The 19570-nt window shown below is 44.8% G+C and overlaps 1 protein-coding gene across 2 annotated transcripts in view; it reads right to left on the reverse strand.

Annotated features, from left to right (window-relative positions):
- LOC139568670 (alpha-1,6-mannosylglycoprotein 6-beta-N-acetylglucosaminyltransferase B-like) overlaps positions 1-19570 on the reverse strand; it is a 203542-nt gene that overhangs the window by 25396 nt on the left and 158576 nt on the right. For both annotated transcript variants that reach the window (XM_071390666.1, XM_071390665.1), the window contains one exon: positions 9846-9977. In XM_071390666.1, coding sequence (XP_071246767.1) covers positions 9846-9977 — 132 coding nt within the window. The remainder of the gene's footprint in view (positions 1-9845; positions 9978-19570) is intronic.

Genomic DNA, 19570 nt, shown 5'->3' on the forward strand with positions numbered 1-19570 from the left:
AAGGGTTTTTCTTTATTTTTACTATTTTCTACATTGTAGAATAATAGTGAAGACATCAAAACTATGAAATAATAACACACATGGAATCATGTAGTAACCAAAAAAGTGTTAAACAAATGGAAATATATTCTATATTTGAGATTCGTCAATGTAGCCACCCTTTGCCTTGATGACAGCTTTACACACTCTTGGCATTCTCTCAACCAGCTTCATGAGGTAGTCACCTGGAACGCATTTCAATTAACAGGTGTGCCTTGTAAAAAGTTAATGTGTGGAATTTCTTTCCTTCTTAATGCGTTTGAGCTTATCAGTTGTGTTGTGACACGGTAGGGGTTGATATACAGAAGATCGCCCTATTTGGTAAAAGACCAAGTCCATATTATGGCAAGAACAGCTCAAATAAGCCAAGAGAAATGACAGTTCATCATTACTTTAAGACATGAAGGTCAGTCAGTCAATGTAGAAAATTTCAACAACTTTTAAAGTATCTTCAATTGCAGTCGCAAAAACCATCAAGCACTATGATGAAACTGGCTCTCATGAGAACCGCCACAGGAAAGGAAGACCCAGAGTTACTTCTGCTGCAGAGGATAAGTTCATTAGAGTTACCAGCCTCAGGAATTGCAGCCCAAAGAAATGCTTCACAGAGTTCAAGTGACAGACACATCTCAACATCAACTGTTCAGAGGAGACTGTGTGAATCAGGCCTTCATGGTCGAATTGCTGCAAAGGAACCACTACTGAAGGTCACCAATAATAAGAAGAGACTTGCTTGGCCCAAGAAACACGAGCAATGGACATTAGACCTGGTGGAAATCTGTCCTTTCATCTGAGGAGTTCAAATTTGAGATTTTTGGTTCCAACCATCGTGTCTTTGTGAGACACAGAGTAGGTGAACATCTCTGCATGTGTGGTTCCCACCGTGAAGCATGGAGGAGGAGGTGTGATGGTGTGGGGGTGCTTTGCTGGTGACACTGTCAGTGATTTATTTAGAATTCAATGCACATTTAACCCATATGGCTACCACAACATTCTGCAGTGATACACCAGCCCTTAGTGGGACTATCATTTGTTTTTCAACAGGACAATGACCCAAAACACACCTCTCGGCTGTTTAAGGGCTATTTGACCAAGGAGAGTGATGGAGTGCTGCATCAGATGACCTGACAATCACCCGACCTCAAACAAATTGAGATGGTTTGAGATTATTTGGACCGCAGAGAGTGAAGAAAAAGCAGCCAACAAGTGCTCAGCATATGTGGGAACTCATTCAAGACTGTTGGAAATAAAGAAAAACCCATGAATGAATGGGTGTGTCCAAACTTTTCACTGGTACTGTACATTAAAATACAATCATGTTGACGTAAATACCCCTGGCAACTGATATCAAAACGTATATTTAGTTTTGGAGATGTTGTTTACCTTTTGCACGTTTCAGAAATATTGCCTTGTAATACCGTTACCAACAACCCACATATCTGTCTGATCATTTTGTAATTTCTCTCCTTCATGTGGAGCGAGGATAATGCGAGTGCAGAGAAGTAACACGTAATGGTAGACACACCAATTAGTTATAGTCATTTTAATGGTAGAAATGTTGTTTATAAATTATTAAGTGATTCAACACAATTTGTTGACCAAAACGACCCCAAAAAATCTAGAATGGAATGTCTGCAACCTAATTGGCAACAATGGGAAATCATAACAGTCACAAACCATGTCACGTTCCTGACCTGTTTTCTGTTGTTTTTGTATGTGTTTAGTTGGTCAGGGCGTGAGTTGGGGTGGGCATTCTATGTTATGTGTTTCTATGTTGGTTAATGGGTTGCCTGATATGGTTCTCAATTAGAGGCAGGTGTTTTACGTTTCCTCTGATTGAGAACCATATTAAGGTAGGTTGTTTCACATTGTTTGTTGTGGGTGGTTGTCTCCTGTGTCTGTGTTTGTAGCGCCACACGGGACTGTTTCGGTTTGTTTGTAGTCTGTACCTGTTCGTGCGTTCTTCGTGTATATGTAAGTTCTTATGTTCAGGTCGGTCTGCGTCGTTTGTTGTTTTGTAGTTTGTTAAAGTGTTTTCGTCTTTACTTTAATAAATTCATTATGTCATATAACAACGCTGCTCTTTGGTCCAATCCCTACTCCTCCTCTTCAGACGAAGAGGAGGAGAACGACCGTTACAAACCACAGTTGGGTCACCTTCTACTGTTCTCCCTTCCACTGGCATACTGGTTGTTATGTTCAGCTGTTAACTTTCCTTGTCTTCCTGTCTTCTAGTGGTCAAACCAACAGTGTTAAAACAGTCTGAGTCTGGACAACCCCTGCCTCTCTCTCCCGCTATCTACCTCCATCTCTCACTCTCCAGTTATTGTCACCTCTCCCAGCTGTTAGTGACACCTACCCATGAGCCCCCTCTCTCTCCATTTACCTTAACCAGCATCCTCACTGCTGAGCACCAACCTACACCGGATGTTCATGGATGTTGAAAAGTAGATGAACTTTGGTCAGTCCGCCTTGGCTTTAGATGTTAATGTCAAAGGACGGACCGGACTGGACCAAATCTGAAACCTATCATAGACGTATGTTTCACAAGTTTGGCTAGCATAGTACAGTACAGTGAGTAGAGCACAGCAGAGTACTGTTCAATACAATAGTACAGTACAATATAGAACACTATATTGAGTATAGTACAGTATACAATATACTCTACTGAACTATACTCTACTGTACTGTACTGTATTCTACTGCACTGTATTGAACTCTACCCTACTCTGCTTTGCTGTACTGAACTCGACTGTAATGTACTCTACTGTACTGTATTGTGCTCTACTGTACTGTATTGTACTCTACTGTATTGTATTGTACTCTTACGTACTGTATTGTACTGTACTGTACTGTAATCTACTGTGCTCTACTGTGATGTCCAAACAGAGAATGACATTCATATCCATAATTATGCATTTCTGTGTAGTACAGACCAGGGACCCATGATGTAATTCCGTTACCGTAATTCTGTTACCGGGTGTACATCCACTTTACTTACTTACTTCAATAACAAAAAAATTGATTTTTTCAAACTCAAGGTACCATGACATAGCTGACAACCTATTTTTTCTGCTGACATCTTTGAATCTTAATTCAGAGCATAAAAACCTGAGAGAGATTTTACCGCAATTCCATTATGGTTTGATCACAGTTTTTCCACTCAATTTGTTTAATTTTCTGTGGAAATTGTTCAAAGTAATCCTTCTGCATAGTTTTAGAGTTTGTTCAACTTTGAAATCAATAGTTTTTGTTTGGTATACATTTTTAAAGTCAAAGCGTAATTCCCTAACCGTGGAATACCGAGCAGAGTGCGCGTGTGGATGGATAGACCCATGGTATCCCCTAGTTTGAGACAGGGCTGAAATGTTCTGCTAGAATCGGTTTCAGCTTTCATCAAATAAACACGTAAGCACTTGAAGCAGAGCTGTAGTCTACCGATAATATATTTCACAGAAAAAATACAAGTTAGAATCTTATATTTCCATGTATACCTCACTGCTGACCAGTGATCACCAATGCCCTCTTGACAGAGCCTGTGCAGTGTTTCCCCTGGATTTATTTCAGCAGCGGTGGCAGATTTGTTTTTTCTTTCAGCGGTGACCACGATTTAGCAGCGGCGCGCGTGTGTGTGTGAGTGAGTGCGTAGATGTGTGTAACTTCCCCTTCTAACGCTGTGTTCCAGATTCACTGGCTCCATTTCAAAGTAAATAATATTCACTGCATTAAATACAACAGCCTGCACCATGGGCACCGTTTAACACCGCAGTGACTCACACCATGTAATCACTGGGTATTGTTTTGCAACGTTGTTCTGACGTTATTCATGTGTTGTTATTGTGTCAACACGACAGCAAAGATTGCTAGGCCTATATTCGGAGATGCAGTGTCTAGTGTGTGTTTACTGTGTGTGTATTCAAGGCATTGTTGTGATGCTAATTGGCTATTTTCAAGCATGTGAACAGGATTGATACACGTTTCACTGTAGGCATAATATCTTTACCATACTGCACAAGGTGATGCAGATATTTCTGTGACACTTCGGTATGTTTTTCACCGAAAGACTCTGCAAATGAGCACAGGGCATTAGATCGACAGCGATATATCTCGAAGGGAGCGTCTGAAGACGACATCTCATCTGCACGGGAACGTCTAAAAAAAACGGCATGCTTCTTTGAGCAGCTGTAAGTCAAGGGGGCCGCTTTCAGAGCGGTGTCATGAAACATTGATGAGAGATTTAACTTTCAGTTCTGCCTCGCTCCCTCCCTCCCTTTCGCTATCCCTCCCTTTCTCCATCCCGACCTATCTCTCTCTCTCTCATCCCTCCCTCCCTCTCTCCATCCCTCCCTCCCTTTATCCCTCCCTCCCTCACTCTCTCCATCCCTCCCTCCCTCTCTCCATCCCTCCCTTTCTCCCTCATCGTCTCAAAAACGGGGGAATTTTCTGCCAACAGACAAGATTACCCTGGACGTGTGAAGGGATGGTGGGATGGAGGGAAGGAGGTATGAAGGGATGAAAAGAAGGAGGGAAATGGCTTTGGAGTTACTGAGTGGAATATCTGGTAGCATATCTAGCAGAGGATCAGAGTGGGGACTAATGTTGGTTAAATTGTTGCTTGGAGCGGGAACGGTCCCTAGGGAACAGTGGTGGGAGGCTGTCACCCACCACTGTTCCCATTGAGGTTTAAACCACTGAAATACTGCAGATAAATATGTGTTCTACATCACAAACCACTGATGTAGAAAAATATGTGTTCTACATCACAAACCACTGATATAGCTAAATATGTGTTCTACATCACAAACCACTGATATATATAAATATGTGTTCTACATCACAAACCACTGATATAGATAAATATGTGTTCTACATCACAAACCACAGATAAAGATAAATATGTGTTCTACATCACAAACCACAGATATAGATAAATATGTGTTCTACATCACAAACCACTGATATAGATAAATATGTGTTCTACATCAGACACCACTGATATAGATACATATGTGTTCTACATCACAAACCACTGATATAGATAAATATGTGTTCTACATCACAAACCACTGTATATACTGTACTCTATATCATCTACTGCATCTTGCCATCTTTATGTAATACATGTATCACTAGCCACTTTAAACTATGCCACTTTATGTTTATATACCCTACATTACTCATCTCATATGTATATACTGTACTCTATACCATCTACTGCATCTTGCCTATGCCGTTCTGTACCATCACTCGTTCATATATCTTTATGTACATATTCTTTATCCCTTTACACTTGTGTGTATAAGGTAGTAGTTGTGGAATTGTTAGGTTAGATTACTCGTTGGTTATTACTGCATTGTCGGAACTAGAAGCACAAGCATTTCGCTACACTCGCATTAACATCTGCTAACCATGTGTATGTGACAAATAACATTTGATTTGATATGTGTTCTACATCACAAACCACTGATATAGATAAATATTAAGTGTCTTACACACTGAGTAAACAAAACATTAGGAACACCTGTTCTTTCCATGACATACAGTAGACTGGCCAGGTGGATCCAGGTGAAAACTATGATTGCTTACTGTTCTCACTTATTAAATCCACTTCAATCAGTGTAGATAAAGGGGAGGAGACAGCTTAAAAAGCATTTTTAAGCCTTGAGACAATTGAGGCATGGATTGTGTATGTGTGCCATTCAGAAAGTGAATAGGCAAGACACACAATTGAAATGCTTTTGAACATGGTATACAGTAGTAGTAGGTGCCAGGTGCACCCGTTTGAGTGTGTCAAGAACTGCACCGCTTGTATCGAGAAGGGTCCACCACCCAAAGGACATCCAGCCAACTTGACACAAATGTGAGAAGCATTGGAGTCAACATGGGCCAGCATCCCTGCGGAATACTTTAAACGCCTTGTAGAGTGTATGCCTCGATGAATTGAGGCTGTTCTGAGGGCAATAGGGGGGTGCAACTCAATATTATGAAAGGTGTTCCTAATGTTTTGTCCACTCAGTGTACATTATGCTATCTTGTTCAAAAAGGGGGAAAATGTAACTGTGGCTTGTAAATACTGTGATCAGTGCTCCCAGTAGCCGTTCATGAGCTGAGAAATGCCCTGGGTTGCTGAGTAAGTGTATGTTCTTACGCAACATTTTCTGTGTGTGTGTGCGCACATGTGTACTGTATGTACACTCGCAGTCCTCTTCCAGCTATGCTCTATCAGAGCAGTACATTCACCATGCGTATGTAAAGAACGTCACACTGCTTGCTTAGCGAGTACCACTTCCTCCCGATTCGATCCATACCTGGCGCGAACTCAGGACCTCTGCCTTGCTAGCACACGTGGCCGTCCTCCTGAAGGGTCTTGCCGGACGGCGCCACGCGAAAAGATAGCTGGCCCAAGTGGGGAGACTTCAGGCTGAGGAGTAAGTTTCACACATCCCCTTGTGCTACACATCCCCATGTGCTACACATCCCCATGTGCTACACATCCCCTTGTGCTACACATCCCCTTGTGCTACACATCCCCTTGTGCTACACATCCCCATGTGCTACACATCCCCTTGTGCTACACATCCCCATGTGCTACACATCCCCTTGTGCTACACATCCCCTTGTGCTACACATCCCCTTGTGCTACACATCCCCTTGTGCTACACATCCCCTTGTGCTACACATCCCCTTGTGCTACACGTACATAGGGATCAATAGTGGATCCCCCATTATCAGTTGCGAGGTGTGATTTAAAGCCGCACAATATCAGCTTTCAGCATCTTTACCAGACCTCTGCCCTCTTCTTATCATTGACCCCCCATCCTCTTGTTCCTCCCCTGAACGCACACACACACACACACACACACACACACACACACACACACACACACACACACACACACACACACACACACACACACACACACACACACACACACACACACACACACACACACACACACACACACACACACACACACACACACACACACACACACACACACTAGCGTATTGGCTGGCCAGGCATTATTAATGCATCTGGACGTTGGGAGCAACATCAAACTAAAGTAATTAAACAGAGACTGAAGGGCCCAGGAGCTCTGCACTTGATTAATGATATGCCTTTCAGTTGGTAGGGCCGATAAAAGGCTCGTATCTCATTCTTGTCCACAAATCCTCTGTGGGTAAAGCACTACATCTGGGGTTAAAGTAGAGGGGGAAATCCAGTGTCTAAAGGCTACTTCATTCTTTAAGCGTATGAGGCTCCAATAAGGTGTGGACTCGACTGATAAGTTATTCATGTTTGCAGTATAAAAGCTTTCTATGATGATGTACCGTATGGAAGAAAGCGTTGGAGTTTGTTCTTCTTACAAATAAATACTGAGCTTTTCTACATGTAATGTATCGTATAATGAGCGGGTGGTACGTTTCCTAGTGACACCAATTCCCTGTGTGTTGCAGAGAGATTTATTATGTGAGCTCGCTCATTAAATAATAATACAGAAGGTTGTTTACCATAGCTACATCTGAATATGTTTAGGGCTTACTTTTCAAAAAGTTCTGATATTTATTACGTTTCGAAACCTCAAATCACGCCGTACTCGAAAAATGTGTTGATTTATACACCACAAACCCTTGATTGATCGGGAGAGATTGACATGTGCTGCTTTGCCTAGGCAGAAATCAACACGACTCCATAACTGTTGAGCCACTCACTGTCTGGGAGAGCTGCTGACCTCAGCAAACTGTTACGACCAGTCAGACAAAGTTGTTTGGTCACAAACACACACACACACACACACACACACACCATCACACCCTGATCTGTTTCACCTGTCTTTGTGCTTGTCTCCACCCCCCAGCAGGTGTCTCCCATCTCCCCTCATTATTTCCCTGTGTATTTATACCTGTGTTCTCTGTTTGTCTGTTGCCAGTTTGTTTTGTTCGTCAAGCCGACCAGCGGTTTCCCCTTTGCTCCTGTCTGTTTCTAGTTCCTGTTTTCTAGTTTTCCTGGTTTTAACCATTCTGCCTGCCCTGAGCCTGCCTGCCGTTCTGTACCTTTTGGACTCTGATCTGGTTTACTGACCTCTGCCTGCACTTGACCTGTCGTTTTGCCTCCCCTCTGTTCTAGTAATAAACCTTTGTTACTTCGACACTGTCTGCATCTGGGTCTTCCCTGAAACGTGATACACACACACACACACACACACACGCGCATACACACAGTCTTGTACAACTAACCTTGTGGGGAAACATAATTCAATCCATTTCAAAATCCTATTTTCCCGAACCTTTACCTTAACCCTGACCCTAACCTTAACCCCAAAACCTAACCTTAACCCGAAACTTAACGCTAGCTCCTAAACCCTGAACCTTATTCTAACACTAATTCTAACCTTAACCTAAACCCTCTAGAGATAGCGTTTGACCAACTTGTTGTTTGTTTACTATTCCTATAAGTATAATTAAACACACACACACACACACACACACACACACACACACACACACACACACACACACACACACACACACACACACACACACACACACACACACACACACCCACACAGAGTCTGCTGGGTGGATTTCAGGGTTCACTTACCATGCTCTTGCGCTTAAACACACACACGAACGTATACACAGAGAGAGAGAGAGCTGCTGGGATAGGGATAATTTAACCAGAGCATCGGGCCCACTTCTCATGCTCTTACCTCATGCCAAAATGCATACACACACGCACGCATACCAAAACTCTCTCATCCCTCATTCATAATTGGATTTAAAAAATACATGGCGTGGGCATCGGCTGTTATCTGGTGTCGGTTTGAGTCAAGAGGCCTGCCACTCTTTCATTTGCGCTCTCTCCCTCTCCGTCTATCTTTCTTCCCCTCTACCTCGCTCCCTCGTTCTCTCAGCGCCTCCCTGCGATCGATAGTTAACCTCAACGCAGAACCCAACCAGTACAACAGCAATAAGAAGCTGTTGACAGCTGGCCTGGTGCATACTGTATATAGAAGATGAGCTGGTATGAGCCTTGTGCTGTATGCGTTCTAGTTGGTGCTGTTTGTTGCCGAGCAGAAAAGTCTGCCGATGGTGTGTGTGTCAGATAGACGGCACTGAACATGTGTGTGTGTGTGTGTGTGTCTGCCTCTAAACATGTGTCAAATCAAATCCATTTATTTGTCACATGCGTCGAATACAAGTGTAGACTTTACCGTGAAAAAGTTACTTATGAGCCCTTTCTCAACGATGCAGTTAAGATGTAAGAAAATGTATGTGTTTTTGTTGTTGTTGTCTATGTGTGCGTTTGTGTTTCTCTGAATTCATGTACGCGTGGGTGGACTTCAAAAGGAAGACCTGTCATGTAATTCTCAGTGGATGGAGAGAGTGTGTATTGTTACTGCTGTGGTGTGGCCTTTTGTATTGATGCCTCCCCCTCCCCTTCCATCATAGGATTAGACAGGACTGACAGTCTGGCCGGAGACTGAGGGATGTTTTACTGACCTATAGGGGATTAACTAACTGTGAGTTATGAGCAGAGAGACACGTCAGTAGCAGTGCACCTAACAAGCAGTCCTAATGGACTCATAAACACAGGCCGTAAACCTCAGCCATGACATCACACTGACACATGTATGTTATACACACTGGCGCGTACGCACACACACACACACACACACACACACACACACACACACACACACACACACACACACACACACACACACACACACACACACACACACACACACACACACACACACACACACACACACACACACACACACACACACACACACACATACTTGTGTCTCTTGAGCGAGAGTCCCATGTGCTGCTTCATCTGCTGCATGCCGTGGTAGTCTGTGTAGATGAGGTCAAAGGGCAGAGGTCCTGTCAGGGGGCAGCTCCCTCTGCCTGGGGGCACCCCGAGAAATCTATGAGACAGAAACACACAGAGCAGAGGTTACATGAACTACTGTATGGTTCAACCACAGACCAGAGGTTACATGAACTACTGTATGGTTCAAACACACAGAGCAGAGGTTACCTTAACTACTGTATGGTTCAACCACAGACCAGAGGTTACATGAACTACTGTATGGTTCAAACACACAGAGCAGAGGTTACCTTAACTACTGTATGGTTCAACCACAGACCAGAGGTTACCTTAACTACTGTATGGTTCAACCACACAGACCAGAGGTTACCTTAACTACTGTATGGTTCAACCACAGACCAGAGGTTACCTTAACTACTGTATGGTTCAACCACACAGAGCAGAGGTTATATTAACTACTGTATGGTTCAAACACACAGACCAGAGGTTACCTTAACTACTGTATGGTTCAAACACACAGACCAGAGGTTACCTTAACTACTGTATGGTTCAAACACACAGAGCAGAGGTTACCTTAACTACTGTATGGTTCAACCACAGACCAGAGGTTACCTTAACTACTGTATGATTCAACCACACAGAGCAGAGGTTACCTTAACTACTGTATGGTTCAACCACACAGAGCAGAGGTTACCTTAACTACTGTATGGTTCAACCACACAGACCAGAGGTTACCTTAACTACTGTATGGTTCAACCACACAGACCAGAGGTTACCTTAACTACTGTATGATTCAACCACACAGAGCAGAGGTTACCTTAACTACTGTATGGTTCAAACACACAGAGCAGAGGTTACCTTACCTACTGTATGGTTCAACTACACAGACCAGAGGTTACCTTAACTACTGTATGGTTCAAACACACAGAGCAGAGGTTATATTAACTACTGTATGGTTCAACCACACAGACCAGAGGTTACCTTAACTACTGTATGGTTCAACCACACAGACCAGAGGTTACCTTAACTACTGTATGGTTCAACCACAGACCAGAGGTTACCTTAACTACTGTATGGTTCAACCACACAGAGCAGAGGTTACCTTACCTACTGTATGGTTCAACCACACAGAGCAGAGGTTACATTAACTACTGTATGGTTCAAACACACAGACCAGAGGTTACATTAACTACTGTACGGTTCAACCACACAGAGCAGATGTTACCTTAACTACTGTATGGTTCAACCACACAGACCAGAGGTTATCTTAACTACTGTATGGTTCAACCACACAGACCAGAGGTTACCTTAACTACTGTATGGTTCAACCACACAGACCAGAGGTTACCTTAACTACTGTATGGTTCAAACACAGACCAGAGGTTACCTTGACTACTGTATGGTTCAACCACACAGACCAGAGGTTACCTTAACTACTGTATGGTTCAACCACAGACCAGAGGTTACATGAACTACTGTATGGTTCAAACACACAGAGCAGAGGTTACCTTAACTACTGTATGGTTCAACCACAGACCAGAGGTTACCTTAACTACTGTATGGTTCAACCACAGACCAGAGGTTACCTTAACTACTGTATGGTTCAACCACAGACCAGAGGTTACCTTAACTACTGTATGGTTCAACCACAGACCAGAGGTTACATGAACTACTGTATGGTTCAAACACACAGAGCAGAGGTTACCTTAACTACTGTATGGTTCAACCACAGACCAGAGGTTACCTTAACTACTGTATGATTCAACCACACAGAGCAGAGGTTACCTTAACTACTGTATGGTTCAACCACACAGAGCAGAGGTTACCTTAACTACTGTATGGTTCAACCACACAGACCAGAGGTTACCTTAACTACTGTATGGTTCAACCACACAGACCAGAGGTTACCTTAACTACTGTATGGTTCAACCACAGACCAGAGGTTACCTTAACTACTGTATGGTTCAACCACACAGACCAGAGGTTACCTTAACTACTGTATGATTCAACCACACAGAGCAGAGGTTACCTTAACTACTGTATGGTTCAAACACACAGAGCAGAGGTTACCTTACCTACTGTATGGTTCAACTACACAGACCAGAGGTTACCTTAACTACTGTATGGTTCAAACACACAGAGCAGAGGTTATATTAACTACTGTATGGTTCAACCACACAGACCAGAGGTTACCTTAACTACTGTATGGTTCAACCACACAGACCAGAGGTTACCTTAACTACTGTATGGTTCAACCACAGACCAGAGGTTACCTTAACTACTGTATGGTTCAACCACACAGAGCAGAGGTTACCTTACCTACTGTATGGTTCAACCACACAGAGCAGAGGTTACATTAACTACTGTATGGTTCAACCACACAGAGCAGAGGTTACCTTACCTACTGTATGGTTCAACCACACAGAGCAGAGGTTACCTTAACTACTGTATGGTTCAAACACACAGACCAGAGGTTACATTAACTACTGTACGGTTCAACCACACAGAGCAGATGTTACCTTAACTACTGTATGGTTCAACCACACAGACCAGAGGTTATCTTAACTACTGTATGGTTCAACCACACAGACCAGAGGTTACCTTAACTACTGTATGGTTCAACCACACAGACCAGAGGTTACCTTAACTACTGTATGGTTCAAACACAGACCAGAGGTTACCTTAACTACTGTATGGTTCAACCACACAGACCAGAGGTTACCTTAACTACTGTATGGTTCAACCACAGACCAGAGGTTACATGAACTACTGTATGGTTCAAACACAAAGAGCAGAGGTTACCTTAACTACTGTATGGTTCAACCACAGACCAGAGGTTACCTTAACTACTGTATGGTTCAACCACAGACCAGAGGTTACCTTAACTACTGTATGGTTCAACCACAGACCAGAGGTTACATGAACTACTGTATGGTTCAAACACACAGAGCAGAGGTTACCTTAACTACTGTATGGTTCAACCACAGACCAGAGGTTACCTTAACTACTGTATGATTCAACCACACAGAGCAGAGGTTACCTTAACTACTGTATGGTTCAACCACACAGAGCAGAGGTTACCTTAACTACTGTATGGTTCAACCACACAGACCAGAGGTTACCTTAACTACTGTATGGTTCAACCACACAGACCAGAGGTTACCTTAACTACTGTATGATTCAACCACACAGAGCAGAGGTTACCTTAACTACTGTATGGTTCAAACACACAGAGCAGAGGTTACCTTACCTACTGTATGGTTCAACTACACAGACCAGAGGTTACCTTAACTACTGTATGGTTCAAACACACAGAGCAGAGGTTATATTAACTACTGTATGGTTCAACCACACAGACCAGAGGTTACCTTAACTACTGTATGGTTCAACCACACAGACCAGAGGTTACCTTAACTACTGTATGGTTCAACCACAGACCAGAGGTTACCTTAACTACTGTATGGTTCAACCACACAGAGCAGAGGTTACCTTACCTACTGTATGGTTCAACCACACAGAGCAGAGGTTACATTAACTACTGTATGGTTCAACCACACAGAGCAGAGGTTACCTTACCTACTGTATGGTTCAACCACACAGAGCAGAGGTTACATTAACTACTGTATGGTTCAAACACACAGACCAGAGGTTACATTAACTACTGTACGGTTCAACCACACAGAGCAGATGTTACCTTAACTACTGTATGGTTCAACCACACAGACCAGAGGTTATCTTAACTACTGTATGATTCAACCACACAGACCAGAGGTTACCTTAACTACTGTATGGTTCAACCACACAGACCAGAGGTTACCTTAACTACTGTATGGTTCAAACACAGACCAGAGGTTACCTTAACTACTGTATGGTTCAACCACACAGACCAGAGGTTACCTTAACTACTGTATGGTTCAACCACAGACCAGAGGTTACCTTAACTACTGTATGGTTCAACCACACAGACCAGAGGTTACCTTAACTACTGTATGGTTCAAACACACAGCACACAGACAGAGCAGAGGTTACATGAACTATGGTTTCCATGGATCAGTTGGCTGGAGAAGGTTATGAGATTTAAATGTGTTATTGTCACATACACCGGATCGGTGCAGTGAAAAGTGTTGATTTACAGGGTCAGCCATAGTAGTACGGCGCCCCTGGAGAAAATTAGGGTGAAGTGCCTTGCTCAAGGGCACATCGACCAATTTTCCACCTCCACCTTTCCGTCAGCTCGGGTATTGGAACCAGCTTTAACGGCAAGGCTACCTGCTGCGCTGCTTGATGTCTGCGTGGGGACCTGTTGTATACTCAGGACCAGGAGTTTTCACTGACCACACGACCCTGACCAGGAAACACTGTGCCCTGGACTGTACGGTCAAAAGTCGATCCTGGTCAGGTCAAAACACCTTCGGTCCTGTACTGCATTCACTATAAGTCACTTTGAATAAACCACCATCTCATTATCGTACGATGATGAGAGAAATGTTGAAGCCACTTCCAAGCCCCTGAGAGCATTAGAGAAACACAACGAAACATCAATCGATCAGCTCGATCAAACGACAATGCTGCGTTGATGACGAGGGTGAAGCACCGCTCAGTAGTGTGATCCAAACTGTATGAGTAGCAGATGGCCAGAACAGTGAGCGGGCAACAGCATCCCAAAAAGAGGGAGATCTACACATGAAACGGTCAAAGGGGCACCGACCGCGGAGACATGTGTCCGTTTCAGAGATGAGAGGAGCGAGGGAGAGGACAAAAGAGGAGTGTGTGTCAGAGAGAGAGAAATGTGTCCGTTTCAGAGATGAGAGGAGCGAGGGAGAGGACGAAAGAGGAGTGTGTGTCAGAGAGAGAGAAATGTGTCCGTTTCAGAGATGAGAGGAGCGAGGGAGAGGACGAAAGAGGAGTTTGTGTCAGAGAGGGAGAAATGTGTCCGTTTCAGAGATGAGAGGAGCGAGGGAGAGGACGAAAGAGGAGTTTGTGTCAGAGAGGGAGAAATGTGTCCGTTTCAGAGATGAGAGGAGCGAGGGAGAGGACGAAAGAGGAGTTTGTGTCAGAGAGGGAGAAATGTGTCCGTTTCAGAGATGAGAGGAGCGAGGGAGAGGACGAAAGAGGAGTTTGTGTCAGAGAGGGAGAAATGTGTCCGTTTCAGAGATGAGAGGAGCGAGGGAGAGGACGAAAGAGGAGTTTGTGTCAGAGAGGGAGAAATGTGTCCGTTTCAGAGATGAGAGGAGCGAGGGAGAGGACGAAAGAGGAGTTTGTGTCAGAGAGGGAGAAATGTGTCCGTTTCAGAGATGAGAGGAGCGAGGGAGAGGACGAAAGAGGAGTTTGTGTCAGAGAGGGAGAAATGTGTCCGTTTCAGAGATGAGAGGAGCGAGGGAGAGGACGAAAGAGGAGTTTGTGTCAGAGAGGAAGAAATGTGTCCGTTTCAGAGATGAGAGGAGCGAGGGAGAGGACGAAAGAGGAGTGTGTGTCAGAGAGGGAGAAATGTGTCCGTTTCAGAGATGAGAGGAGCGAGGGAGAGGACGAAAGAGGAGTGTGTGTCAGAGAGAGAGAAATGTGTCCGTTTCAGAGATGAGAGGAGCGAGGGAGAGGACGAAAGAGGAGTGTGTGTCAGAGAGAGAAATGTGTCCGTTTCAGAGATGAGAGGAGCGAGGGAGAGGACGAAAGAGGAGTGTGTGTCAGAGAGAGAGAAATGTGTCCGTTACAGAGATGAGAGGAGCGAGGGAGAGGACGAAAGAGGAGTTTGTGTCAGAGAGGGAGAAATGTGTCCGTTTCAGAGATGAGAGGAGCGAGGGAGAGGACGAAAGAGGAGTTTGTGTCAGAGAGGGAGAAATGTGTCCGTTTCAGAGATGAGAGGAGCGAGGGAGAGGACGAAAGAGGAGTGTGTGTCAGAGAGAGAGAAATGTGTCCGTTTCAGAGATGAGAGGAGCGAGGGAGAGGACGAAAGAGGAGTGTGTGTCAGAGAGAGAGAAATGTGTCCGTTTCAGAGATGAGAGGAGCGAGGGAGAGGACGAAAGAGGAGTGTGTGTCAGAGAGAGAGAAATGTGTCCGTTACAGAGATGAGAGGAGCGAGGGAGAGGACGAAAGAGGAGTTTGTGTCAGAGAGGGAGAAATGTGTCCGTTTCAGAGATGAGAGGAGCGAGGGAGAGGACGAAAGAGGAGTTTGTGTCAGAGAGGGAGAAATGTGTCCGTTTCAGAGATGAGAGGAGCGAGGGAGAGGACGAAAGAGGAGTTTGTGTCAGAGAGAGAGAAATGTGTCCGTTTCAGAGATGAGAGGAGCGAGGGAGAGGACGAAAGAGGAGTGTGTGTCAGAGAGGGAGAAATGTGTCCGTTTCAGAGATGAGAGGAGCGAGGGAGAGGACGAAAGAGGAGTTTGTGTCAGAGAGGGAGAAATGTGTCCGTTTCAGAGATGAGAGGAGCGAGGGAGAGGACGAAAGAGGAGTGTGTGTCAGAGAGAGAGAAATGTGTCCGTTTCAGAGATGAGAGGAGCGAGGGAGAGGACGAAAGAGGAGTTTGTGTCAGAGAGGGAGAAATGTGTCCGTTTCAGAGATGAGAGGAGCGAGGGAGAGGACGAAAGAGGAGTGTGTGTCAGAGAGGGAGAAATGTGTCCGTTTCAGAGATGAGAGGAGCGAGGGAGAGGACGAAAGAGGAGTTTGTGTCAGAGAGAGAGAAATGTGTCCGTTTCAGAGATGAGAGGAGCGAGGGAGAGGACGAAAGAGGAGTGTGTGTCAGAGAGGGAGAAATGTGTCCGTTTCAGAGATGAGAGGAGCGAGGGAGAGGACGAAAGAGGAGTTTGTGTCAGAGAGGGAGAAATGTGTCCGTTTCAGAGATGAGAGGAGCGAGGGAGAGGACGAAAGAGGAGTGTGTGTCAGAGAGAGAGAAATGTGTCCGTTTCAGAGATGAGAGGAGCGAGGGAGAGGACGAAAGAGGAGTTTGTGTCAGAGAGGGAGAAATGTGTCCGTTTCAGAGATGAGAGGAGCGAGGGAGAGGACGAAAGAGGAGTGTGTGTCAGAGAGGGAGAAATGTGTCCGTTTCAGAGATGAGAGGAGCGAGGGAGAGGACGAAAGAGGAGTTTGTGTCAGAGAGAGAGAAATGTGTCCGTTTCAGAGATGAGAGGAGCGAGGGAGAGGACGAAAGAGGAGTGTGTGTCAGAGAGAGAGAAATGTGTCCGTTTCAGAGATGAGAGGAGCGAGAGAGAGGACGAAAGAGGAGTTTGTGTCAGAGAGGGAGAAATGTGTCCGTTTCAGAGATGAGAGGAGCGAGGGAGAGGACGAAAGAGGAGTTTGTGTCAGAGAGAGAGAAATGTGTCCGTTTCAGAGATGAGAGGAGCGAGGGAGGGAGAGGACGAAAGAGGAGTGTGTGTCAGAGAGGGAGAGACGCAGAGAGACTCCCTGCCAGTTGAGGGTTTTTGTTTTTGCATTATTAAGGAAGAGGGAGTGATAGCTGGAGCCTGTGAGAGAGAGAATGTGTGTGTCTGTGTGTCAGTGTGTGTGTGTGTGTGTGTGTGTGTGTGTGTGTGTGTGTGTGTGTGTGTGTGTGTGTGTGTGTGTGTGTGTGTGTGTGTGTGTGTGTGTGTGTGTGTGTGTGTGCAGTCTACTTCTGTGTCAGTGTGTGTGTGTGTGTGTGTGTGTGCGGTCTCCTTCTGTGTGTCAGTGTGTGTGTGTGCGGTCTACTTCTGTGTGTCAGTGTGTGTGTGTCCCATTGATTCCCCCACAACATTCCAAACTCCTTACCAGCTAAAAATAAAAGGAATCTACCGCAACCCTAAACTCTGACCTTCACTGATTTCTGCTATACTCCACTGGGCGGAAGGAATCTCCCATGCTTCTCATGTATTTTCCCTCATCAATTTCCACTGTATCCATTTCCTCCTACTAGAAGAGGAGGAAGTAGAGACCACTCCTGAGACAACAGGGCTGTGTCTGCTATCACTCCCGTCACTTGAATCCATTTTCATTCGCATCGATTGGCTAAAACCTCGGACTTACCGTGCCAACCGAGTCCCTATTGGATAGCTGACCTGTGAGTGGTCTGGGTGAGTGTGTGTGTGTGTGTGTGTGTGTGTGTGTGTGTGTGTGTGTGTGTGTGTGTGTGTGTGTGTGTGTGTGTGTGTGTATTGGCCCAGCGTGACAGATGGAGACACAAGGCTAATGGACATGGTGATGGAGGTGGGCTACAGTCAATTTCCTCTCTCTACAGAACACGCTTATGTTTTAGATTTGATTGAGCAGACCCTCTTATCCCGGGGGACTTACAATAAGTGCATTTGGAAAAGGAAGTTGATATGAATGACCGCATACTGTAATATGAGCAAATAAAACACAAACTAATTGTAAGTAACAATCCCAATGCTAGCATGAAAGAGAGAAAGGGAGAGAGTGTGTCTCCATGCATGTGTGTTTTGGAGCTCAGACAGCGAACACTACACACACACACACAAACACACACACACACACACACACACCCTAGAGAGAGACACACACACGTATTACCGAAACACACACACACGATACAGACACAACATGTTCCTCTGGCTAGCTCATCTATTTCCCTACAGACTCAAAGACACCACTGTTGAATATACTATAAACACTGAAGGCTTTAACAAGCCTCTTGCGCAACGCACAGTCCTAACAGCATGTCATGTGCTGGGATGAGAGGGTCATTTGTATAGAGTGAGACAGGATGCTGATCTGCTGTCTATATCCTACTATCTCCAGGCCCTGTTATGCAGTAGATATAGTTCTGAGAGCGCTTGTTAGGAAGAGGAGAGGATGTGAGTCTAATACTGTAAGGGTGGCTGACGTGTGTGTGTGTGTGTGTGTGTGTGTGTGTGTGTGTGTGTGTGTGTGTGTGTGTGTGTGTGTGTGTGTGTGTGTGTGTGTGTGTGTGTGTGTGTGTGTGTGTGTGTGTGTGTGTGTGTGTGTGTGTGTGGTGTGTATGCCTCTGCAATTTGATGGGATTCCTGAAGGAGGTTTCACCGCAGACAAGATGAGCTGCGACTGTCTCCCTCCTCCACCTCTTCGCCCACACTAGTCCGTCCGGCCCTGAATGGCGGGATTGAGCCCTTCCCCCATCAAGGATCCCCCTCCCCATCCAACCAACGTTTCCCCCAACTCTCTCTGTCCTTCACATCGCTCACACTCCCATGTAGCCTATTTCACATAACAACCAAAGAAAAACTAAAGTACTGTTCTTTACTGTACCTGACAGTTAAACACAACATTACTGCAGTACTGCATGTACTGTATGTATAAAAATAAACCAACATTTTGTCGGAGTATGAGCCTAATGGAAGACAGTGGCAATCTCTAAGGGAGGCTTTTACTGTATAAAGTATTAAGACATGAAAGAGCATAAGCTTTAAGCTTTAATAATACATTATATAAGGCTGGTGGTACTGAGTCCCATAGGAGCGTCTGTATGTAGTGGGGTACACTTTGTTGAACATAATGTGTGGTTATGCTCTTTCATGTGTGGGGGGAGGCTGTGTGTTTGTATGTGTGTTTACAGTGTGTGTGTGTGTACAGTGTGTGTGTGTGTGTGTGTGTGTGTGTGTGCGTGTGTGTGTTTAGTGTGTGTGTGTGTGTGTGTCTACACCTCTGTGCAGTAGAGTGGAACTTCTGTTTGTTTTGTTGTGTGAGGGTAAAGGTGAACTCTATCCTCCAGATTGGTTAGAGAACAGTA

Source organism: Salvelinus alpinus, chromosome 2, assembly GCF_045679555.1.
Source record: "Salvelinus alpinus chromosome 2, SLU_Salpinus.1, whole genome shotgun sequence".
Taxonomy (NCBI): Eukaryota; Metazoa; Chordata; class Actinopteri; order Salmoniformes; family Salmonidae; genus Salvelinus; species Salvelinus alpinus.